Source organism: Galeopterus variegatus, unplaced genomic scaffold, assembly GCF_000696425.1.
Source record: "Galeopterus variegatus unplaced genomic scaffold, G_variegatus-3.0.2 Scaffold1755, whole genome shotgun sequence".
NCBI lineage: Eukaryota > Metazoa > Chordata > Mammalia > Dermoptera > Cynocephalidae > Galeopterus > Galeopterus variegatus.
The window spans coordinates 75,888-89,040 of NW_007727866.1; the positions used below are offsets into that span (position 1 = coordinate 75,888).

The 13,153-nt window shown below is 38.4% G+C and overlaps 1 protein-coding gene across 2 annotated transcripts; it reads left to right on the forward strand.

The window, feature by feature from the left end:
- Nucleotides 1-587: 587 nt before the first annotated feature.
- Nucleotides 588-12,932, forward strand: RNFT1 (ring finger protein, transmembrane 1). 2 transcript variants are annotated; one of them, XM_008578768.1, is made up of 9 exons: nucleotides 588-690; nucleotides 2,032-2,486; nucleotides 2,693-2,769; nucleotides 4,713-4,813; nucleotides 6,142-6,295; nucleotides 7,112-7,270; nucleotides 8,129-8,194; nucleotides 11,281-11,382; nucleotides 12,051-12,932. In XM_008578768.1, the coding sequence occupies exons 2-9, from the start codon at nucleotides 2,087-2,089 to the stop codon at nucleotides 12,183-12,185; spliced, it is 1,194 nt and encodes a 397-aa protein (XP_008576990.1). In that variant the 5' UTR covers nucleotides 588-690; nucleotides 2,032-2,086; the 3' UTR covers nucleotides 12,186-12,932. The 2 variants fall into 2 exon arrangements, with proteins under 2 accessions (XP_008576990.1, XP_008576991.1); XM_008578769.1 differs by lacking the exons at nucleotides 11,281-11,382; nucleotides 12,051-12,932 and adding an exon at nucleotides 10,168-10,409.
- Nucleotides 12,933-13,153: the final 221 nt, after the last annotated feature.

Sequence of the window (13,153 nt, forward strand, 5' to 3'; positions counted from 1 at the left end):
ACGATTGCGAGGACAGGACAGCTCCCTATACCGCACACAAGACTGTGTTTTCCAAATCCTCCTTCCACCTCCACCCCCACGCAAACTCTCCGGTACTTTGATTCTGAGCTCAGATTCGGGCAGGCCTCGTGCACGCAGCGCAACTTCGGGATTGTAACGAAGACCCGATTCTGGGAAAACTCCCCGCCCAGCCACGAGTGGGTCAAGCGTTAAAGCTCGCACCGCCCGACCCCGGAAGCCCTAGCGCTCTCGCTCCGCCCAGCCCCGCCAGCGTGGCTCCTCAGCTCCGGCCCCGAGAGACGAGCAGCCTCGGGAGGGGAGGGCCCGGCCGGGACGGCCCCCAACTCCAGGCCCCGCCTCCGAGCCTAAACATGTTTAACCTCAAAACGGCCAGGATCTCCGGAGCGTGTGGCGGACTGCACACACACGGGCAACTCGGAACGGGGACGTCTCGTGTAGCGCACACGCCCGCAGTCAGCTCCTCTCCGCAGCTCCGGCCGCGCTCACGCCCGTCTCGGCACGGCACCGCGCGGCGCGGGGGCGGGGCGCGCTCGTGAGGACATCCGGGGAGCGCGCGCGTCGCCGCCGCGGGTCTTGACGATGATGTCTCTGGCTGAAGGGTTCGAGGCAGCTTTTGCCGCTGTTTCCGCTGTCTCTGCCGAGGCCTCCGTCCGCTCCTGGTCATGAGAGGTCAGGCCTGGGGGAAGCGCGCGGAGGAGGCGGTGGCGGCGAGGGGCCGCGGCGGAGGGGCTCCGGGGAAAATAACTGAGGCACTCGAGGCGCGGACGGGGGTGGAGAACTCTGTCCTCGGGGAATCCGGAAGAATTATGTTTACTTTTTTTCCGTTTTTCTCCTTTTCCTTGTCTGTGCATTAAGGACAGTGGGGCACTTCTGTTTCTATTTATAGAAAAGACACCGAAACTGCCCAGTCCAACGTCACCCTTCAGAGGTTTGAGGAATTAGCAGCCGTGGCGTCGGAGCCTGGGCGAAAGCCTTTAGAGAAAAGCACCAAACCCCAAACCGCCACACAGTGACTGCAACAGTATTCCAACCTAGGAGTGAAATAGGATGACATAAAGCATGCCCTGACGTTAACTCTGGCTTCCTCCTAGAGAACCGGCAAAAAGCACGGCGCTCGCTCGGGATAGGCTCTGCGTTTCGTCAGCTGCGATTCCGACTTGGGCACCTTCCTTGTCCTAGGAAGTCCTAAGATCTTTCCCTGCCTGTGTTCTCTTTTCCGACCCTACTGCTTACCCCCTTCTTCCCCCTGCAACACACACACACACACACACACACACACAACTACAGGTGCATTTTTATTGGGCAGACTGTGTAACTATCCTTATTCAGACTAAAGAGTCATCCAGCAATTACATGGTGACTCCCCAAAGTATCCCTATTTTAAAGATATTTAGATAACATTCTTTTGGGAAGGGAGGTAATAAGCTTGGTAGCACCATTAATTATTGGATACCTTGTGAGCTTCGGGAAAGCTGTTTCAGCATAAGACGAAATTTGTAGGTCACCTAAATGAAATGTTTATTAGTTATCTATGATATTTAATAAGGTATTAAGATTTTTTTCTTCCTAGTATTTCCAAGCTTTAAAAAATACTGACTCACTCTTCCTTATGAAACTTCTTTGATGTAGAATCTACATCAGAGATGAAGCTGCTCCAGTTGGACAGAGTAAAGGTATCAAGGATTCAGTATGAGTACTCGTGCTCATTAACATCTGCTGGGCACCCACACTTCATGACTGTTTTGCTGATGCCCTCTGCCATTGGACAATTGGAGGCATCTGAAACTCAACTTTTTTTCCATAATGAATGTTCCCTAAAAGTTCATTTGTACAGGGCCCAAGAGCCTTGGCATTAAAGGAGGAGGAAGGGGCCTAGTAATAAATGATAATCTGAAAATTCATCTGCTGATTTTCAGCCACTCCCTAGTGAATAAAGGATACATAGTGAGCAGTTCATTGCCTGTATTTAACTGTTCGCTTAGAATATTTTCTGCTCTTTGATTTTTTTAGGAGACAGAGCCCTAAGGCAAAGAAATCTGGATCAGAGAAAAAGTATTCAAGGGCCATGCAAGCCAACTGTAGCCAACTGCGCAGTCCTCCAGGAACTACAGGCAGTGATGATGCCTCAACCTCCCAGTGTGTTCATTCAAGATTGATAGAAGGTTCTTGTCTTCATTCTGGAGATGTTCATATCCAGATAAACAACATACCTAAAGAGTGTGCTGAAAATCCAAGCTCCAGAAATATACGGTCAGGTGTCCACAGCTGTACCCATGGATGCATACACAGTCGCTTACGGAGTGACTCTCACAGTGAAGCAAGGCAGCCTGATGATACTGCCACGGAGTCTGGAGAACATGGTGGTAGCTCCTTCTCAGAATTCCGCTATCTCTTCAAGTGGTTGCAAAAAAGTCTTCCATATATTTTGATTCTGGGTGTCAAACTTGTTATGCAGCATATAACAGGTAGGGCATATAATAAAACATTGACTTGTTTAATTGCTAAATTCAGTTAATGTTATTTCTTTATTGGTAACCTACTTATGCATTTCAGTTACTTATTTTCTGTTAACTTTTAAATTATGTTTCCTTTTAATTCATGTCATTATTAACTTATGTAGTCCTTTGATTTTTTTTTTTCTTTCAATTAACTGGGACTTATTTTCTAACAGGAATTTCTCTTGGAATTGGGCTGCTAACAACTTTTATGTATGCAAACAAAAGCATTGTAAATCAGGTTTTTCTAAGAGTAAGTATAACAAGCAACTAAAAAAATTAAGTTTCTCTCTGCAGAATTTTAGAGAAATAATTTTGAAATAGGAAATAACCTCTGAGAGAAATAGGAAATAACAGGATATATTATAACATCTGTGATATATTAAATTTATCTAAATGACCTGGAATAAATTATCTGTCCTAATGCCAATTGCCTCACTTTATTTTCTTTGTATGTTTAGTTCCTGATAAAGTAGACAGAATTTAATGTTTAGAACACACTATTTGATCTGATTTGTCAAGTTCCTTTATGTTTTATGAGCTAATTTGACCATATTAAGTAATATAATGTCCATTAAACACTTGAGTTGTGGCACTATATAATTTAAAATAACTAAATAAAATGTCATGGATCCCCATGCCAGGTAGCCCCTGAACAAAAAAAGTATCACTCAATAAATGGATATTGAACTGTTTAGGGCTTTCTTATTTAAAGAAAATTAAACTCAAGGAGTTTTTACATAACATAAATTATAAGAGTCCTAGTCATATAAATCATTGGGAAAATAGTGTGAGTTTATAAAATTTCACCTTAATGCAACTTTACAGGGCTATATCTGTGTAAAGGATCATGCATTCTGACCTGGAAATTTATAGAACTAATCAAACTACAAAGATTTAATTCAGTTTAAAACTAATAAAATTAAGCTAGTAATTGAAATTTGACTTTAAAAGTGAGATTAAGGGCCGAGCCCGTGGCGCACTCAGGAGAGTGTGGCGCTGGGAGCGCAGCAGCGCTCCCGCCGCGGGTTCGGATCCTATATAGGGATGACCAGTGCGCGCACAGCGCTCACTGGCTGAGCGCAGTGCGGCCGGTCTCAAAAAGGACAAAAAAAAAAAAAGTGAGATTAAAAATAAATTGCCTTATGGGCCGGCCCCGTGGCTCACTCAGGAGAGTGCGGCACTGGTAGCACCGAGGCCACGGGTTTGGATCCTATATAGGGATGGCCGGTAGTGAGCGTGGTGCAGACAACACCGTGCTGAGGGTTGCAATCCCCTTACTGGTCAAAATAAATAAATAAGTTGCCTTATTGAATTATCTGAGAATTTAAAAAATTATGCATATAGGGCTGGCCCGGTGGCGCACTCGGTAGAGTGCGGCGCTTGGGAGCGCAGTGGCACTCCTGCTGAGGGTTCGGATCCCGTATAGAGACTGGTCTGCTCACTGGTTGAGTGCAGTGCGGGCGCAACACTGAGGGTTGCGATCCCATTGCCGGTCGCGGTAACGGGTGTGACACCGAGGGTTGCGATCCCATTACCAGTCACGAAAAAGACAAAAAGGAAAAAAAAATTATGCATATAAACCTTGATTAAAATATGCATTTTTGATATTGTTTTGTGGGGGAGGCACAAAAAAGGGTGGTGCAGAGGTAAAGTTTGCTCTAGGTGAGTCCTTTATGTCAACTTGTAGAATATTTGGCTTTGAAACATAGGTATTGTTTTTCATACAGTGAAGAAACTTGTATTTTTTTTTTTTCCTTTTTGTCTTTTTTCGTGTCCGGCAATGGATCGCAACCCTCAGTGTCGCGCCTGTACCGGACCGGGACTGGCAACGGGATCGCAACCCTCGGTGCTGCGCCCGCACCTTGCTCAGCCAGTGAGCGGGAACCGGTCTGTATGTGGGATCCGAACCCTCGGCGGGAGCGCCGCCATGCTCCCAAGCAGCGCACTGTAGCAGTGTGCCACCGGGCCGGCCCCGAAACTTGTATTTTTAAATTTTGTTTAAACATGGTTTGTTTTCTTCACTAAAGCTACGTGAAACTGACTGTGATTATGATTTAACAGGTATTCTGTATTTCTAGTTAAGATTAGTCTTAGAAAAATGTTCTAAGTTAATTAGTCGTTAAGACAGTTCAGTGATATTTAAAATTCTTGCATAATTCAAAGTAACAAACTATAAAATTGTTTATTTTTCAGGAAAGGTCCTCAAAGATTCAGTGTGCGTGGTTACTGGTATTCTTAACAGGATCTTCTGTTCTTTTATATTACACCTTTCATTCTCAGTCACTTTATTACAGGTAATTAGTGGTCCAAGTACACAGTCACTTTTTTTATGAATTCATGTATCCATAGCACTTTGCATATATCTTACTTGCACATTATAATTACTGTATTACAGTTCAATTTTTACCTGTCTCCTTTTAAGTTTTAAGTGACTTATTCAGATTTGTATTGACAGTGGTTTGGCACATAGCAGGTGCTCAATAAATTTTAAATTTTTTTGGTACCTAAGTTTTTGTTTATATAATCAATATTTGTTAATATTATAAGGTTGTTATTGTTGGTCTTTATTTCTAGAAGTAAGGAGATGACTCACTAAAGGACAGTCGTTGATAAGTTTCCATGTCAGATGGGAGTGTTCCTAATTTTCAGCCTTTATCAGATAATTAATTAGAAGTCCTGGTTTCAATGGAGTTGGAGATACGGATAAATCTGGGATATAGTCTGGAGGTGGAGCCAGTATCAGTTGAACTGGATTGGGTAGGTGGGTGAGAAAAAACAAGAATGACTTTTGGGTTTTTAGTGTGAGCAACTGGCTGAATAGTGGTGCCATTTTATTGGGCTGCAAAAGACTGGGGAAGAAAGTTTTGAGGTTTTTTAGGGGAAAATCAGTAATTTTGTTCTGAACATGTTAAATTTGAGAGGCCAAGAAGAATTAAGGAAGTTTTTCTAGAAATAGAACATGAGATCAGGGTAGAGGTTAGGGCTATTAATTTTGGTGTTATCAGCATATAACTGATATTTAAAAACCACAGGACTGGGCAAAACTAACCAGGGAAAGAATGTAGACAGAGAAGAGGGTCCAGTACTACACATGACCACAATCAGAGGAGAAGCAGCAAAGGAAACTATGAAGAAACCATCAGTGACATAGGAGCACAACTAGGAGAGTGTGGTGTTACAAGTCTAAAAAAATAATTCAGGGAGGGAAGATAGAAAAAAAGAAATGACCTTTCAATTTAGCAATACAGAGGGAGTTGGTGATCTTGACAAAAGCAATTCAGCGGGAAGGAGGAGATGGAATCCTGATTGGAGTTGGTTGAGGAGAGAATAGCAGATGTCTGGTATTAATGAATTTTTTAGTTTACAGGCTAGAAAGGTGACAACTATGAAAAGCTAAGACTTTATTCTATGAAAGGAAGGTTTGAACTTCAAACATTTAAAACATCTTAAAATAAGCAAAATGATCTTCCATTCCATTTATGTGAACACTGACATTATCTTCCAAACTCATATTTTTTACATATCAAATTAAAGTATATTAAAGTAAAAAGTTATATATCAAATTGAGATTCTTATCAATACTTTTATATGTTGCCCTGGTAAATTATTTTTCTCTTGTTAGCTTGGTTTTTTTAAACCCTACATTGGACCATTTGAGCTTCTGGGAAGTACTTTGGATTGTTGGAATTACAGATTTCATTCTGAAATTCCTCTTCATGGGCTTAAAATGCCTTATTCTATTGGTGCCTTCTTTCATCATGCCTTTTAAATCCAAGGTAAGAAACTAATTTATGTTTTATAGAATGATGTTAGCAAATCACATTAATCCTACTTAGTCTGCGTTTAAATGACTCCTTTTGTGATTTTCCGGTTTGCTAAATAACCTAATTTTAATTATATAATCTCAGCCTGGCAACCATTTGTTCAAGGACTTGAACTTAAATATTAATCTATTTGGATAAAATCAGAATTATATTTGCTTCAGAATAAGAAAAAATCAGTCCTCCACATCATATATGGGAAAGTATTAGTGATGGGGGCACGTTTTGAGAAGTGCATGATTAGGTGATTTCATTAACGCTGTGTGAATATTAATCATAGAGTGTACTTACACAGACCTCGATGGGTTAACCTACTACACACATACATGTATGATAGCCGTAACAGTCTTACGGGACCGCAGTCATATATGCAGTCCGTTGTTGATGCAAAGTCGTTATGCAGTGCAAGACTGTATTTAGATTTGTATTTCTGTTCTCCAGGGCATCGTCAATTGATAATTGGCTATACGCAATTATTCACTGGCTTCCCATACTCGATAAAAACTTTAAATTTTTGTAAACAGCAAAAACATCTAAGTTTTACATGTAGTATATACATAGAACATTTTCGCTATGTTATTTAGAAATTCTTTGAAAGCAAACCACCCAGTGACTGTAATGAGAACCAGGTTGAGGTTGTCAGTCATAATCTTAATCATTATTGTTATTCTATTATTGTATACTTATAATGCATCTCAATGCAATATTAAGTATTTGTGCTATTTAAGTAGCTTGGGTAGCTCTATTTGTTTATTTTTCCTTCCTTTTTAGGGTTACTGGTACATGCTTTTAGAAGAATTGTGTCAGTATTACCGAACTTTTGTTCCCATACCGGTTTGGTTTCGTTATCTTATAAGCTATGGAGAATTTGGTAATGTAATTAGATGGAGTCTTGGGATATTGCTGGCTTTACTCTACCTCATACTAAAAGTAGGTGACATTACAAATCTTGTTATTGCTCAGTGATTCAGATGATTTACTGATTTTACACACTACTATTTTTCTCTTTAAATGTTTTATAGCTTATCTTTATATCAGTTTGAAGTAATGGCAAGTTCTATATTTAGAAATGGAACTATCTATCTTAATCCAGTGGTTCTGTTTTTTGGGGAGGAGGGAGAATGGACCCCCACATAGCATAGATTATCTAAGGGAGGGAAATAAGTGGAATAGAACATACCCATCCTCAAAAGTAACATTTGTCATACACATAATTCTCAAACTAGTGGAGCATCTTGTCCTGTTCCATGTGTGCTACCCTCAACTTAATAATCATTTTATAAAACTTTACAATCTAAATGTTAAAAACATGTGAACCAGATAAAATTTCTCTATCTTTGAAATAGTTTATATTTTTCTAGATCAAATTGTAACTCTAGGTATTTAAATGTACTTCACCTTGGTTATGAGTTGGCTCAAATCTATAAATTGACTAAAATATTCAGTAGACTTTAAATATATTTAGAATGATATTAGATGTGATACTAAGCATTAGCTTAATATGAGAACTTGACATTAAAGGATTTCAGCTGGGGCTGGCCGGTTAGCTCATTTGGTTAGAACACAGTCTTGTAACACCAAGATGAAGGGTTTGGATCCCCGTTACCGGCCAGCTGAAAAAAACAAAACAAACCACCACCAAAAAAAAAAGAAACCACAAAGCTCTAGTAAAATAAAAAAATGATAGTTAAAAAAAAAAAAAACTTAAAAGATTTCAGCTTTGATCTTTGGGTTTAGCAGATAGGGCTCTTCAAATTAATAATTTATCTCATTCATTTCATCTTTCAGCTTTTGGACTTTTTTGGACATCTGAGAACTTTCAGACGGGTTTTGCGAATATTTTTTACACGACCAGTAAGTCTTTTTATCAGTTAAAGAAAAATACTTTTATCTTTCTTCGTTACAGAAATCTTTTTGTTTAGCAGTTTTACAAGTATGGATTTTATGAGATGATCTTTTTCTTTTACTTTGAGATTATTTTCTAGTACTTTGGCACTTAGGGATATGATTTAGGAGTTTTATTTCTATGATCAGTTTCTTGAATTGCTTGTTGACAAATACCTGCTAATTGTTGCAGTGCTTATGTATTTGAGAGTGTCTTTTCTCAAAATCATTTGACATTTTTTAAGGGTTTAGAAACACTTCCTTAAAAATTTTGTCATGAACTTTTGGGTCTCCTCCTTTTTAAATCCACAAATGGTGGCGTTGTGTATTTCTGTTAACTCATTTAGCTTCTATGAAAATGCTTCCACTATAATTTGTGTACATTAAGAAAGCTCACTAACAAAAATCATGTCCCCGTGGTTCTCTCACTGGAGGAAATTTCCCCAGTACTAAATTCTGTGTGTACAAATAAGCTCACAGCATGAAATTTAACAATTGAGACTCCAGTGCCGTTTATAAACTTGATTACTATGTGAACCCATTGATGTTACAAATTGCAGAGCAAGGATGTCATAAAGAAGGTTAATTTACTATTTAGTAGCCTCAGTGATTCTCGGTACCTACATGCGGTTACCAGAGTTCAGGGTTTGATCCTCAGCTTTGCAGTCCATTAGGTCCTTAAACGATTATTTGGTCAGCGCTGAGGGGACTGACTTACAAGAAAGCCAACCTAATAATGTAGTTAAAAATAAGAAAGGTTAGCTGGTCCAGGTGCAGTGGTGTTTACAAGTAATTGATCACAACCAGTTACAGATTTCTTTGTTCTTTCTCCACTCCCAGTCCTTCACTTGACTAACCTTGAAAAAAATAAAAAAATAGGGCCAGCTGGTTAGCTGAGTTGGTTACAGTGAGGTATTGATAATATCAAGGTCCAGGTTTCCATACTATTACAGGCCAGCTGCCAAAGACTAAAAATAAATAAGGATGAAAATAAAAAAGGTTTATGTCTACAAAGTGGACCAGACTAACTGGCCAGGGTACCTTTTCCCTTAGAGTTAGCAATGTAGAAACAAGTTTTGCTACATCCAATGCAGATTTCTCTTTTCTTTAGACAAGACAATAAAATTCAGAGTTCAGCTTTGTCAGAGTTAATTCAGTTGATGATTATGTGAACGTCAGCCATTTTACTATAATTAATCTAACAAGATTTGTGTTGAAATATCCTCAAGAAAGTACCCTGATTATTTTCTCTGTGAGACAAATGAAGTATAAAGAATATCAGTCATCAACACTGATTTATTCCTGAGTCTCCTGAGATGTCCTGAACATGTATATACCTTTAACTTTACCAGGGAGATGGCAATCACCATCAGGATATGTCTTCACCTGGAGGCAGTCTCCAAAATGCCAGACAAGAGAGATGTTTTTAAAGCTTGTCAGCATAAGTATCTGCAGTGTACTCTGCTAAATGACACTTTATTTAAGGGAAACTGGCACCAAAATAATCTAACAGTATCCTAATTTGTTTCTGGAATCTTTAGTATCACCAGCCTCAAAAAAACTCTCAATTTTTAACATTTTTATCCTTTGAATTTTAGTTTGATTTTGTTAGCCCTAGACATTTAGTATAAGAACTTTAGATCATAACTTCAGATACATCAAGGCAAGTCATGCTTTACCCTCATCACCATGACTGAACTTGGGTGTTCTTATGTTTCTTAAGCCACCTTCTTCCTATCATTTCTACAGAAAGCTGATCTCATTTGTAACATTTTGATTCTTCCAAATTTCACTGAAGATTCTTAACTGTCATTCTGGTTAATGACTAAGTTCTGCTAAATTTGGTGAGGAAGTGAAAAGCGTTTTTAAATTTTTTATTTTTAAGGACGTTAAAAGGAAATTCGAAGAATTGCATTATTGTTCAATTTGTTTTCTTTTGGCAGCTGGCTGGTACAAGGATCAAACCCTGGACCTTTGTGTTATCAGCACCACGCTCTGACCAACTAAGCTAACTAGCCAGCCCCAGTTAGTTCTGAAGGCATTCTACCCAAGTGACATTTTGCAGATACAGTTCCTTTGTAAAATTTTATCATTCTTTCCTAGTACTAAATGCTCTGACTTTTGTGATAATAAGGGATAGTAATTAAAATTATTTTTAGATTTAGTGGCAGGACTCTTTTCAGTGGTCCCCAAACCTTCATTTTGAACTTAACCTGTAGACTTTTCAAAAAAAAAAAAAAAAAATACAGATTGCTGGGTCACATCCAATATATCTGGGCCTACTCAATCTGTGGAACATAGAAATCTATTTTTATTATTTATTTTTGGCAGCTAGCTGGTACAGGGATCTGAACCCTTGACCTTGGTGTTACCAACATTGTGCTCTAACCAACTGAACTAACTGGCCAGCCAAGCTCTGAATTGACTTCATGAACCACTACCATAGGTAATAAGTGGGCTCAGTTTGGCAGTCCTAGGTCATATAATACATGAATATAGATTTTATAATAGTTACATTTCAGGGCTGGCCCGGTGGCGCACTGCTACAGTGCGCCGCTTGGGAAGCGCGGCAGCACTCCCGCCGAGGGTTCGGATCCCACATACAGACCGGCCGCTCACTGGCTGAGCGAGATGTGGGAGCAACACCGAGGGTTGCGATCCCGTTGCTGGTCTCGGTCCCTTACTGGCGCGACACTGAGGGTTGCGATCCGTTGCCGGTCACGAAAAAAGACAAAAAGGGGAAAAAAAAAAAAGTTACATTTCAGATTGCTTAGTCTCTTAAGCCAGTTGTGTTGAATTTGAAGCAATGTCATCATTTGGGAATCCAGTGGACCTAACTTATCTTCCAAGATCCTATTATGTATTATTTAATGATTTTACCTTGGTGCAGTCAAGATGTGGTTCTACATATGTGGTTGAGCTTTGAATTGTTTGTATCCTTTGGAAAAGTTTTGAAATGCCTGGTTCCAGGGAGATTTAAGAAGTACAGCCTCACCTATGTATTTGAGGAACAGGGAAGAGAAGTTTGTAGATGAACAGAGCTATTATCTTTGTAGAGTTATGGAGTGGCTGCCAGCAAGAGACAGTGTTCAGATGTGGATGATATTTGTTCAGTATGTCAAGCTGAATTTCAGAAGCCAATTCTTCTCATCTGTCAGGTAATTATATATTTTTAAGCAACATAAAGACTTCTCTGTGACTTGCAAAAGTCACATTTATGTTTATTATAAGGCAAAAGAATCTACAGTGTTTAGTAGAAGGAAGCATTCAGGGTATATACTAGTAATTTACTTGTGATTAGGTGTTCGGTAGATTGGCTAATTCTTGTCCCTTATGTTCTGATAATTTTTATGCAGAGGAGTGTATGCAGGGGGAAAAATAATCAACTGGCAGATTGAATACCAAAGTGATTGGAAAACAGGCTATTTTTATAATTGGATACTAGTCTTTTAGAACAATACCAATATTTGTTATTGGATCGTGCAAGGCCCTTTCCTATACTTTATAGCAGTTACTAGTAACTCAGACTTTATTAAGCTGTTAAGTCATTATACTTAATCTTAAAGATATCACATAGGGGACAGGATGTATTTTGTTAAAAATGGTTAAATGGATAATACAGTTACAAGAACACTAGTGGTTCTACCACTAACACTACTCTTTGTTTTCTTAAATGTGTCATACTTTCTCCATTTTCTCATTTTGTAAAATGAGGGAAGTAGCGTTCTCCAAAATCCCTTTCAGCTCTGAGGAGTATGATTCTCTACAACATGATGAATTTTAAATGTTTATCAAGTATAAAATCTAGTTCTTAATTACCTTACAGCATATATTTTGTGAAGAGTGCATCACCTTATGGTTTAACAGAGAGAAAACATGTCCGCTATGCAGAACTGTGATTTCAGACCATATAAACAAATGGAAAGATGGAGCCACTTCATCACACCTTCAAATATATTAAGTTGTATGAACTATTAAGGCCACAAAGCACTAGTTTCATTTGGTTACCATGGCTATTGATAAAGGCATTACAGTGGATTTTTAGGGCTTGAAGAAAAAATGTTTCCAAATGGTTTTAGAATATAAGAAGACTTAAGTGTGGAGTCCAGTTTAATCAAGATTAAGTGAAAGAACCTTGTGTTTTAAAATATATATATTGTTCAACCTAATGCATATGCAATATTTTTCTGTCTTATTTGACAGGTAATTGCAGTGTTAAATTGCAAATGTGTTTTATTGTTTGTTACCAAAGCAGCAATTGGAACTAGAACTAGTGGATTTAAAGGAACTCAGGTATTCTTTTCCTGACATTGTTTTCAGAATAAAGAATATTTTTCATAATATTTTAAGATACATATTATCTGAAAGTAGAATTTCCTTTAGCATTGACTTTTATAATTCCCATTCTAAAAATTCTTAAAATTTTCATAAAATTTGTATTCTTAAATGAAAGTTCAGAATTCTGTATTTTACCTGTAACTATCAGTTTTCTAAGTGAAGATTCATTTACTGAGGATGATATATTTTAATACTGTATTAGTCTCTGTAGTATAATTAGTAATCAGTGAGAATAAATGATTTAAATTCAATGTTTGTGGACCTCATACATGCTTCCTGCCATCAGCTTTAATGTTCATGATCTTGCTTTTTGTACAGTGCCATGGAATATCCTGCAGTAAATATTAAAATAATCCACATGGATTATAAACAGCTGGCTTCCTTGATGATTTGAATAGTATAACAAATAAGAGCAACTTCCTAAAAGCTTAGAAAAGAATTGCCCTGGTATCTGGTCTTCTCCATAAAAGTTTCATAATCTTATGCTTGAATCACCATTAATTAATTGGGAGATGGCAGCCTTAGCTTTGCATATTGTGGTTTGTTTGTCTTTAGGTATTTGTGTAGGGTGGTGGAAAAGAAAATATGAAG

Bases quoted from the DNA above. Each gene is read 5' to 3' on its own strand.
- RNFT1 (XM_008578768.1), top strand. From the start codon at position 2,087: ATGCAAGCCAACTGTAGCCAACTGCGCAGTCCTCCAGGAACTACAGGC. The intron at 2,770-4,712 runs GTAAGTATAACA...TTTATTTTTCAG, and splicing joins TAAATCAGGTTTTTCTAAGA to GAAAGGTCCTCAAAGATTCA. The intron at 6,296-7,111 runs GTAAGAAACTAA...CTTCCTTTTTAG, and splicing joins TCATGCCTTTTAAATCCAAG to GGTTACTGGTACATGCTTTT.